The 12,297-nt window shown below is 43.5% G+C and overlaps 1 protein-coding gene across 1 annotated transcript in view; it reads left to right on the top strand.

The window, feature by feature from the left end:
• Window positions 1–643: 643 nt before the first annotated feature.
• St6galnac5 (ST6 N-acetylgalactosaminide alpha-2,6-sialyltransferase 5) overlaps window positions 644–12,297 on the top strand; it is a 177,956-nt gene continuing 166,302 nt past the window's right edge. The window contains exons 1-2 of the mRNA XM_013143174.3: window positions 644–907; window positions 1,645–1,869. Of these exons, the coding sequence (XP_012998628.2) occupies window positions 893–907; window positions 1,645–1,869 (240 nt within the window). The 5' untranslated portion in view covers window positions 644–892. The remainder of the gene's footprint in view (window positions 908–1,644; window positions 1,870–12,297) is intronic.

The raw sequence follows: 12,297 nt of genomic DNA, 5'->3' as shown, positions 1-12,297 counted from the left end.
GCAGTTTTCTCTGTAGGAGCCACAAACTCTCCGTTGAAATTAAAAAGAATCTACAAGTCCAGTTTGTCCCTTGGCTGTGATATGATGAATGCTTTCAGAAACTCTAAAATCCTTTAGATGAACCCCAGGAACCTCTTAGGCTAAGTAGAAATGCAAATTGTCCTCTCTGAGGCAATTGGCAAGTTAAATAATTTAAATGAAATATTCTGATCTAAGATTGCATGAAAAATAACCCAGTTTGGAGAAAGTAAATTAAGGGGAAGAGGAAAACAGGAAGTTCCTACTCCAAAACTGCAATGATATTTTAGGAAAAATAATTTTATGATCGATTTCTCCAGAACATGAACACAAATGCCACGTCTCTAAGTAGGTTTATGGACATCTGAGGGGTTCCCTTGTTTTTATCAAAAATCACAACCCAGAAATCTTAGTATCCAGATAATCAAATGGCTATCACAAGCAGGATCCAGTTGGGCTTTCCTCCCTTTTTGCATGATGACTTCATAAAAGATAAAAACAAAGCTCTCCAACCCAGAAGTGGAAACATTGGCATGAAACTTCCTCTCAGAAATTTCACTCCGTGGAAGGGATTATTATTTGGGGGCGGGGAGGGGGATGCAGAGGTCTTTAGGACCCAGCAGGCGGCGGCAGGCGGCGGTGGTGTAGATCGCTGAGAGACTACGAGGGTCCGGTTCAGTTTTAATTCTGTCTCTAATCTCTGCTACGGCGGCGCTTCCCGGGTCCCGCGGCTCCCGCGCCCGCTCCGCCGGCCAGCGACCGGGCCACCACCCTCACAGCCCCCGCTGCCCTCTCACCCACCATGGAAACCCTCCAAGAAAAAGTGGCTCCGGAAGCGCGTGCCTGAGGATTCCGCACAAAAGAGGTGCCCAAAATGAAGACCCTGGTGGTGAGTCAGTTGGTGCAACTCCACTGGGCACAGGGGAGGACCCCTGGGCTCATCGGCCCGGGGGAGCTCCGAGGGGTGTACAGCCCTGAGCCTGGAGGTCGCCAGCTACAAAGGGACAACTTTTCAGCTGCTGCGCGTCCCCTCGCGATCCCCAGCTCTGCCTGGCTGGGAATCCTGGATTGGCGTTCAGGTTGCCTAGGCTCCTGGATCTCCAGTGAGGGGTTCAAGGGACCAGGGAACAGGTGGAGGATCCGGTAGACTGCTCCGGGGGAAGGGGGTGCCCCAAAGCAGCAGCCTGGCTAACTAAGAAGGGGAAGAGCGGGTAACCTTTGCAGACTTTCTCGGTTTCCTAGTTGTATTACAAACTTGCGAGGGTCGCCAGGTTAGAGCCAGGGGGCTAGCGGCGAGCGAGGGTGGCGCTTCCAGCTGCGCGGCTAGGCGGAGGCCCCCTCCTGAAGTGCGCGCCTACCCCTGCCCTCTGCGGGGCGCGCTCGCCCTGTCACCCCCACCTCCACTCCCCTGGGGCACTGCGCGCCCCCTACCCTCTCCCGCGCGGTCCGGGCTGCAGCGGTGGGCGAGGGCGACGCGGCGCGGAGAGCCTCCCCTGCCCGACGCGCGGAACCGAGCCACCCTGGCCGGGCACCTGAGCGCCGCGCCCGTGTCTCCGCCGCCGCCGGGCGCGCTCTTCCTCGTCCAGCTCAGCCGCTCTTTGCTCTCTCCCGCCCGCCCGCCCGCAGCGCCATGGTCTGGCAGTGTGTTTAGCGCTCACCACCATGTGCACCAGCTTGTTGCTCGTGTACAGCAGCCTCGGCGGCCAGAAGGAGCAGCCCGCGCCACCGCAACCCCCGGCGCCGGCGACCGGCAGCGCGCAGCCCGCGGCGGACAGCAGCCCCCAGCCGCGCCTCGCGGCCCCAGCGGCACCGCGGCAGCTGGACGGGTATCTCGGCGTGGCCGACCACCAGGTGACAGCCCGGGGCCCCGTGCACCTGCGCCCTTCCTTTTCCCCTGGCCGGGAGGCGCGCGAGTAGGTGCAGCACGCGGACTGGAAGGGGGAGTGGACCGGCAGGGGTTAGGGATGGGGGTGGGAGAGAGCAGGAATTGCTGTTCGAAAGGGGTTCCTGTTTGGAGAGGGGGCAAAGTTTTTAGGGATAGGCACCAAGTAAGTGGACCCCCAAAGCCCAATTCGTTGATAGCAGCTGACCCTGCAACTGGAATCTTTTGAGCCCCAGAATTGCAGCTGAAGAAGGTGGAGGTCCGGTTGCTTAAGCCTTGGGTTTGGCAGCCAAGTCGCGCCCTGGAGGCCGGGAAGCCCGGATAGCTTGGCGACCGGCACCACGGTTCTCCGACCCAGAGCAGGAGGATGAGAAGCAGCCAGCCCGGCCCTGCACAGCCCCGCAGGTTCGCCGGCCTCCGGGCTCTGTGTGATGGCTCTGGGCTGAATTCCCTCGGCCTCGGGGAGCGAAGCCCAGGCAAACTCGGAAGGCTGGAGGCGCAAACTCAGCTTCCATTGGCTTGAAAGCCTGTTTTCCTCTGCCTTCCGGGAAGCAACCGTATGGCGTGGCTAATAATTAATAAGATGAATTTTTAAAAATTGAGTCTCCTTTCCCTGGAATATTAAATCCCTGATTTCAGTGTATGAAGCCTCTGGGAGAATCCTAATCAGGTTTCCTGATTCTGAAGATATTTTAGTGCAGTTTAAATGTATCTCTCATTATTTGAAGCTGCTAATAAGCTTTTATTAAAACACACTTCCACTCTATTGGCTCTGAGAAGCGAGAGGATTTGTTGAGCTCCCCCAATTGCTTTCCTTTTTATTTTACTTAATTTTATGGTTGTGGATCAAAGTAATATTTTGCAATTTCACCTTGTGTGTGAGAAGACCACTATTTGAGGCATGAAAAAGACAAACTTTGTTGGCAATCAAAATATTGCCACTTACTATGCAATGCATAATGCTAGGATTTGGGGAGGTACCAAAGAATTTAAGGTAGAACCCAGCCTTTTGAGATCTCTGAATTTCTGGGGGATAACAAGACATCATGAAGTGGATATAAAAAGATAAACTGATACATGCAATGTATATGAATTATTCGTCATAAACAGTGAAAATAAGGTGTAGAGAGGAAAAAGACACTCTCTGGGCAGCAAGGAAAGTTTCCCTGGAAAGATAAAACTTGCACTGGGAAGGTTTCAGGGAAACAGAAAGGAGGGGGCTGTGTCCTCCAGGGCAGCTTTGGAAGTTGGGTGGAGGATGTATGCAAGACTATGGAGGTGTGGCCCTGGTTTATACACCAGGGAGGCTGACATCAATTTCATCCCCTCTGCCTAGCAACTTGTTTGCCTGGCTGGCTTAGCGCCTTGCATTCTGGGAGCTGAACAACTTGTTTGTGCTGGCCTCTCAACCCCGTTCTAGAGCCTGGCCTTGCTTTAGTGCTGCAAGCTGGGGCGATTTGATTAGGGAGTGAGCTTGGTGCTGGGGCAATGGCCAGAGCAGAGAGTTAAAGGTTTTACTATTCCACCTTCAGTTTTCTTCCTTACCTCCAGTTGTTGATTGATGACATTGGATCTACATGTGAGGGGACCAATAAGAAGGGCTGAAGTTCTAGGAAAGTTTAGAAATCTTGCTATGGATGGATGTAGTGTTTATATATACCTGGGGGTCTTATGAATATTTTGAACTTGTGAATTTCCCTGGCTATTGTTAGTGGAAATGGCTACCTAACACTCGGGAAGCTATGATTAATAGGGATGTCAAAAGATCAATTTACTGAAAGCTCCAATCTGCTTTTGGGAAGATACTCTTAATATATTTTCCTTCAAATATTCTATTGTTGGACAGAGACTAGCTAAGAATATTGATAGTTTAAGACAAGGCATAATGACCTCCCGTTTATTTTCAAAATGATGTTTATTTGCACAGATATGTTTGATTCCATTGTCAATGTATTAGTGCCTTGAATAATTAAAATAAGGAGGCAGCTCTTGCCTATATTGGAGGAAAGGTTGAATCTTCACATAAAAAAACGAAGTAATCTACAGTAAAAGGGTTTTATAAGCTATGAAGTACTATGTGAATGATAAATACTGTATGAAAGCCCTTGGGACTCCTGTCAGGGGATCTTCTTTGTAGATAATTATCAGTGTCAATGAAGTTCTTTCACAAAGAAAAAAAAAATTAACATCTCACAGAATTCCATCTGCACCCCAAGCCAAAGAGCAAATGTAAATCTTAAAATTTGTACCTTCTCTTCATGGAACATCCAGCAGTCTGGCAGGACTAAACATTTTGTAAACTAGAGAGAAAAATGCAGTCTGACCTTTGTTACTGCTGTTCAGCTGACTGGAGACTGGGCAGTCCATTTCAGATGGTCACCAAGAGGTGCATGTGTGAAATGTTTGCGTCCTCTCAAAAAGCTGCTACTCAATTAGGCTTTGTTTGAGATCTTCCTGTATAGTCTTGCTTAGACAGAGGTGGAAAATATTGCTGGGAATCCTCCCCCATTAACATAAAGGAGGTTAAGAAGTGGAAACATTTGTATTCTTATTGCCAGATGATACTCAAGATTGTTTTTTTCTCCCGTATCAGGCCTGAGAAAAATTACAGGCTAGGCTCAACGTGATGACCATGAAGCCATATGCTGCTGCATATTGAATCAGAATTTCAACAGACTTTTTATTTGCCACTGATTTACAGAATCTGGAGAGAGTTGCAGATAACATTTAGAATACGGTTCACATCTCCATTGCTGGAGGTCCCAAAGACTACTAAATATGTAGTGTTATGTTCAGTTACACGATAGTATTAATATAACTCCAAGATTAAATTCAACAGGTGGTCCTAATCCCCAGCACTTGAATTTCACAAATTACAGCCCTGTCTGCAGTGATGGTCTCTTCTCATGTGACTGCAGACTAATTTAATGTTGAGATTCAATCGCTATGTCTTTTGAATGACAGGCTGCAGGTCAAGTCAGTGATGAGCAGTGTGTGTTGAAGCTTCAAATGCCCCTTTCCATGGTCACATTGCCTACTGCTGCTTTCGCAGTGGATGTGGGCTACAGTAGTGACTCCAGTGTGGGCAAACTGAAGGTCACTCACAGTTGTTTGTGCTAATAAAGGCATTTCATTTTCTGGTAGTCTTTATCTTTTTCCCAAGCCCTCTTTGCAGATCTTGGCCCACAAATGATCCACCAACTCACCTTTCCCTACAGCTAGAGTATCTGCATTCTGTCCTTAGACACCTGGTGTCTATTTTTGCAAGCCAGTGATTTCTAACCAGATTGGCCAGACCACAAAGAGGAGACCAGTTTTCATGGTGATGGAAAACTTCTGCATTTAAGATACAGTTTAATGTGTGAACCAGCTAAAACACACACATGCATACTGAGTCAAGCAACCTTCAGAGGGAAGCAACTTGCATTAGAGAGGAAGGGACCATGGAATGCATGTTAGTTTCCAGTCTGGATCTGGTGGGTGTAGATAAAGTTGTCTGACATCTGGTGCGCCTTGTGAAATGAAACTGTGAGCAGATTTCCATTACAGTGGACAGACCCTTATCACAGAAGGCCCATTGTCACCTGGGCTGCCCTTTCCTGGATGGCCTACGAACAGACAGTGAGTGATTGCTATGCAGCTATCTCTTCACTTCAGGAGTAGCCCCCAGGGATAGACTTTACCCATGCCAACGACATGGTGGTCCTTGGTTCTTTCCTTCTTTAGGCATTCAGTTATTCATACAAATTAAAGCTGTTTCTGTGGAATAGTACTATTACTATTAATTTGTGGATGTCCAGTGGAAATCAGCCAAGTTAGTATGAGAACTGAAAAATAACCCAAAGGCAAAATAAAGGGAGACTTTGTGTAATTTATTTTGAAATTGTATTCATCCTTTAGAAAAGAATATACAGTCTCACAAACAAGTTTCCACCAAATGCTTATTATACCCTATTTGATGATATGTGAGTAACCCAGTGAATGATAAATCATTTGGTTCTCAAGGAAATCCAAAGAGGACTCATTTTCAGCCCTCAGGTGCTATAAAATATCTGCCAATGCTGATAAAACCCTGTTAGGACAAAGAGGTAAGCAAAAGGAAGCATAAAATGAGCTACTTTTTTGTGGATAAGGAGTTGCGATCATTAGGTTATTTCTAACAGTGTCTGTATATTGTATTTTCCTGGAAAGCTCTTCCTCCAAGGTCTTTGCATGATTAGTTCATTCTGGTTGTTCAGGACCGTGTGGTCCTTAGATTACCTGTCAATTGATGGATCAGTTCTTTAGTTCCCTCCTCAGTAGTCATTCTCTGTCTTATTCACCTGATTTGCCTTTCCCTGCAGCACATTATAATATCTGAAATAATCTTCAACTTTACTTGTCTGTTGTTTACCTTCCCTCAACTCGAATCTAAATGCTGTGTCAGTGAAGTCTATATTTTGCCAACTAGTTTAGCTCGAGGGCCTAGAATACTACCTGACACTTAGTGGGTAAACATTTGTTTTTTGAAAGAAAGAAGAATGTGAGGTTGGAGAGAAGGATAGAGCTGTTTCACCTTGTGTCAAGTTATTTATCCACAAAAAGTCGGTTCAATTCCAAGACCTTGTGATGTCTTACTTTTTCTAAAATTGTTTTGCCAAAAAAGAGCAGTGATAATAATAGTAGAGAGAAGGAGGGGGAAATGATTGAAAACATTAAAATCTTTGGGAATGAAACATGGAATCTGCATTTCAACAAGCTTCCTTTGACTCTTGTGCACGTTAATATTTGGGAATCACTGAAATTTTTTGTTTGCAAGCAGTGGTTGTATAGCCAATTCACTTGAAGTTTTTGAGCTAATAAACCCTTAGTAAATATGCATGAAAGACCTAACACTTTCAGAACTTGGCAATTCTGGAGAAAAAACACAATTCCTAGCCTCAAAGAAACTTTGATGTAATTAGAAAGAAAAGACAACGCAAGAAAAGTAAAATAATAAAGCAAGTGCTGAATAATAAGAAACCCAGGAAACAATAAATCAAGGCCGACACTAAAAAGGAGACATTTCTGTGATCTTTGTCCAACTATGAAGTGAATTAAACACTATTATTACTTTAGAAGTTTGTAAAGCTTTCGAACTAGAATTCCATTAATTTTTTTTTTAGCTCTGTGTGTGTGACTTCCAGTTAATAAGTAATAAACAGCCAGAATATCAAAGTGGTTTGACTTTTAATTTTAAAGTATTAAGTTCCTTTATGATTTTCCTTTGGTATGATATAGGATCTCCTGAACTTTTATGATAGACTAACCTGGTTTCATTGTCTTCCTAACTTGATAACCTGTACATCTACGATGAAAGTGAATGTGTTTTTCACCACACAGAGTATTTGCAATCATATCTGACCCAGAAATGATGCTTACTGCAGAGATGAGTTTCTATGACCTCTAGGGTCAAGTGGCAGTGCACTATAATTCCTGTCCTGCATATATTGAGATAAAGGAAGATAAAAAAAGACTTTGACCAGTTAAAACACTTCATTAATCGGTAAGGATTACTATATACTCTTTCAGAAGCTGGGTAGGGTCTTGGATCACAGACAAATAATGAATACATATTTCTTAGTGCTAATACCCTACCTTTGCATTTGTTCCACCAAAGAGTTCCCTTGGGAGTCAGTGAATTTGTGATCAAATAATTGCTAAAACTGGGTGGAAGGGAGGCTCATTTATGAAAAGCGTTCAGTTTCTTTTCAACACATACATTTTAGTCTTAAACGCTTAGTCTGTGCCTAAGACAAATAAATACTTTTCTTACATCTGCATTCAATGTGATTTCCCAAATAAAAATCACAGAGATGCATGTTTTCGGCTTAGACAGCCTATCCACAGGGAAGCCTTCCCTGACATGTAACCCAGGTTAGATCTGAGCTGTACGTTTTGTCTTCATAGCTGGAATCCCATGATAATACTTATTCTGGCTTACTGTTATTTCTTGTCTAAAATAGTCTGCCTTTTCTGCTAGACAGCCAGCTTTTAGAGCTGGGGATATGTTTTTTTCCTCTCTTTTTTTCATTGTATGCCCAGGATTTACCATAATGCCCGCATCTTCAATAAATATTTGTCAAATGAATCAGTATCATCTATATAAGATTTGTTTCTTCTAAAGGAAGCCCACATCAAGAATTTCTGACCATGTGGGTTACTGAAAAGAAATAGTAGCTACACATCATAAATATCAATTTCTCCTTCCACAATTTGTAGTTCTATAACTAATTCATTTCTACCTTCTTGCTCTAATCAGATCTCTTAACACATACTCAGAATCTGTGAGCTACACGAGAAACTTAAAAATCATCAAAAGGAATTCACAAGTGGTCGTATGATTTGCCCAAGGTCACGAGTTAGTGACAGATCTGGGAATAAAATATGAGTCTCTGAGGTGATGTCATTAGCATAAGGAAAATTCAGAGCCAGTAACTTCTAAGTAGTGACTCAACATTATTTGGACTGAATTTATTAAAATGAAGAACTTAGGCCTCCCCAGTTATTGGAAAGAAATAAATATTTAAACATCTTATTATGCTGAAATGAATATGAGAATGTGCCTCTAGATAGTTAGAAAGCGACTTCCACCAATGACTAACTTCGCAGTGCTACTCAAAAAGGAGCATAAAATGCATGGGACTAATGTAATTGGAACAATTTGCAAATCAAAGTAGGCATTGCCTTTAAAAAGTCCATCAAGCCAAAGGGGGTGTCATGTTTAATTATTTCAGGAAATGTCACGACCAGACCACTCATTTAGCTGAATTACCTTTTCCATGGTGGGAAGAAAACATCACCAGGAGACGCTGTGAACCGTTCTGCCGTTCTGCAGTTAGCACTGACTCCCTCTCCATTCTTAGATGGAAAATTTACTCAGAATTACTGGTGGCCGATAAGAAACCATTTTGCCTGTGGTAGAGAATATTAACCTTGATATTTGCAGCTCACATGAAATGGAAACACTACATTTTCTCTTTTCTTGGTTAAGGAGATTGTGTAGTTCCTGGGAATTTGGGACACCTTCTCTAGCATCTGAAATGCATTTAAACAGTTGTCTTTATGAGGAAGCATATTCTGGAAATCTAATTGCAAACATGGAACACCTACACTGACTGACCATCAGAGATCAGGTTATGCTCCTTGAGTGCGTCCAGCGGCTTCCCATTGCCAAGAGGATGAGGGTCAACAGAGCCTGCCTGGACCTCACCTCCCACTACTCCCATTAGCGCTGGTTCTAGCACCCTGAGAGCAAAGCTTTCTGTCTCACAGGGTACCTCTTTTCCTTTGTTTCACAAGAACTAACTCACTGAAACCTGGTTCAGGTGTTCCTTCTAAAGCTTTTATAGGTCCAGCCTCCATGCAGAGTAGATCTGACATTTACTTAGGCCACCCCTGCATCTATCAGCCAGTCACATTGGCTGAGTCTCTGTGTGTTAGAAATGCACCAAGGGGCATGTGACAAAAGATTTCATCCCTGCCTATGACAAACCAGTAAGGAAATAAATATACTCATGCATTACTCAACCACAAGGATGCATTCTGAGAAATGCATCACTAGACCATTTTGTCATCCCATAAACATAGTATGTACTTAAACCTGTGTTACTCTGACATCATTCGGACAAAGCCTAGTGAGACTGTTACCATATATGGGTCTGTTGATCAAAATGTTATTATGCTGCACATAACTATATTATAATAGCTATACCTTGGAAAGTGCTAAAATTTTCTTTGTACACTATGTACACCTCCGTTCATGTAACACTGCGGTTATTTGTCCTCTGCTTGACTCCATGAGGAGATTACCTTCTTGAGCCAAGGACATGACTTGTTCGTCTTGGTATCTTCAGATCTAGAGCTGGTTTTCGTGTGTGCAGAGCTCAGTGAACTTTGCTGAATATTGGGTTGGCAGAGTCCTGTTGTGATTATGTACAATATGAAGAGATCTGAGCAAATCTATCTAGTAGACTCATTAATCATAAGAAAAGATGGGAATGATAATGAGAGCAGAAGGAATTCATATATGCCGTGTGCCTATCTTTAGTTTATGTTTCCCCTTTAAATACAGAGCAGCATTGGATGACCCTCCCAGAATGGTTGATCAGCTGTGGAGATGCAGTGATGCATATTTCAGAACAGTATAGTATCACAGGAGACAGGCAGGTGCTCACACTTTTTCCTTGTGAACTCCTTGGTAAATGACATACCTTTTAGACCTGAAGTGATCTGAAGAGAAGGTTAAATGGTATTTATTCATTTCTTCATTTACTAAATAATACTGTGTTCATACTGTATATCCAATGCATTAATTTGCTTTTTGTTGCTGATGCAAAATACCCCAAATGCATAGTGATGAAAGTGTTCTTAAGTGATGAAAAGTGTTCTTTAGCTAACAAGTTCTGAGTCCATGGTCAGTCCATGGTCTATTGGTTCCAAAACAGAAACATGGCAAGAGGGCATGATAGAATGGAGCTTATCTCATGGCAAGTGGAAGTTGTAGAGGGGGGAAAAGAGCGAGGAAGGAAGGAACCAAGGACAATGGTATACCCTTCCAAGTTACACCTGGAGTGGCCCACCTTCTCCAACGTGGTCCCACCACCTAATGACACATTTCAGCTAAGATCTCATCAGTGATTAGCCCAGTGATGAAGTTACTGCCACTATAGTCTAAAGCTCTAAAGGTCTTACCTCAAAGTACATGAACCTTTTGGGGGACATTTTAAGTCAAATCTCAGCCTTGTGTCCCAGAGTCCACTGACTGATTGCCCCTATTTGAAACTTATATTTATTGGAAGTGATGGAGAAACAGACATCAAATTACAGTGCAGTGCAGATAAGAATATTTACATGCTATGGAGGTTGGATGTTGTCCTGAAAATTTTAAGAAAGCTTTGAAAGAGTAAATTAGAAGAGTATCTCTATTAGATGGGAGTTTCCATAGATCATCCTGGCTTTGGCATGGCGTGAGTTGGAGTAGCTCCAGTTTAGAGGAAAACAAACCACATAGTAAACTCTTGTGATCTTGAGTAGTGGTGTCAGGAGATGCATCTGGTTGTCAGGAGATTCAGAGACCTAAGATTTCTGCCCCCTCTGGTTTCTGGGATGGCCACCCCACTGTGTCTGTGCAGAGCTGAAATGCAGCTTCTCTAACAGCAGAAGGTTTGTGGTTGAAGATTGCTCTCAGTACTGGGTGACAAGAGTGTGAGGCTGATCCCAGATGGCACTTCAGCTTTGTCTAATTTCAAACCTTGCTGTGCATCTTAATACCACATCATGACTTGAGCAAAGCAGGAAACAGTGGTGTTATGGTTAGGACTCAAGCAAGCTGTTCGTGGAGACATTGTCATGCATGATGGTGACAACAGGAATTAAGTGTTCTACCTGCAACAGAGCTAGTAGGATGTGGAATAAATGTGCTGGCAGGGACTTTATTATGTAACAGCTCTACAGTGGGGTGGGCAGACTTTATTCTAGGCTAATCTTGTCAAGGGAGACTTTGTTCCATGATAAATCTTACCAGGTACAGATCTGCTGGAATTTAGCGGAGAAAGTGGTTTCCTCTCTCTTCATTTCCACATAGCTATAGAAAGAGCAATTCCCATTCTTTTAAATCACTTAAGTTTGTTAACAACTTTAAGGAAAGCTTCCATTCCACTTGCCTCAGAAGGAAATTGGCTATAAAGTAATGTAAAATTTGTCAAGAGGGAACCTGGCTCCTAATTCACTCAAAAGTATTTGACTGGGAACAAAAAAAATGTACATAGTATATCTAAATGAACTTTAAGTTTATGGGATGCATATTTGGAGTTATTGGTGGTACCACACTTGCCACATGGCTGTCAGGGACGTATCCAAGTTGTCTCTCATTACCTGACGTGGCGTCTGCTTCCACTCTACTGAAAATCATAAGAGCGCATGCACTTCATTCTTATTCCACTGTGTAAGCTTTGAAGGATGAAAGTGTGGAAAGTGAGCATTTGCCAATTACGTCCCGGAACACAGAGGTAGGGAAATGGAAGATAGGAATTTATGTGGTCCCCACTCCCAATGCTCCAGCCACATGGGGACAGCTCTGCAAGGTCCCCTAATGAATCTTGCTTATTGCTTTTATTAACAAATGTGGGTGCTTTGGGACCCAGCTGAAGATGCAATGGGTTTTTACTCTCAAAGTTCAGAAATCAGTGTCAGAGAAAGATACCACAATGAACAAGGTATCCTGACAGAATGAGCTTGTAGTAGTGAAGGGATTATTTTTTAAGTTTATTTTATACGGCTATTACAGAATTTAAAATTTATAAAGGACAGAAATTTATTTCTGACTGTTCTTGAGGCTGGGAGTCAAGATCCACCCAGCCCACTGAGCCTTGGTGACT

This window comes from Cavia porcellus, unplaced genomic scaffold (genome assembly GCF_034190915.1).
Source record: "Cavia porcellus strain 051 isolate PalLab524CR breed Dunkin Hartley unplaced genomic scaffold, mCavPor4.1 scaffold_1, whole genome shotgun sequence".
Classification (NCBI taxonomy): domain Eukaryota; kingdom Metazoa; phylum Chordata; class Mammalia; order Rodentia; family Caviidae; genus Cavia; species Cavia porcellus.
Note: the sequence above shows the minus strand (reverse complement) of the source record. Positions and strands in the feature narration are given on the sequence as shown.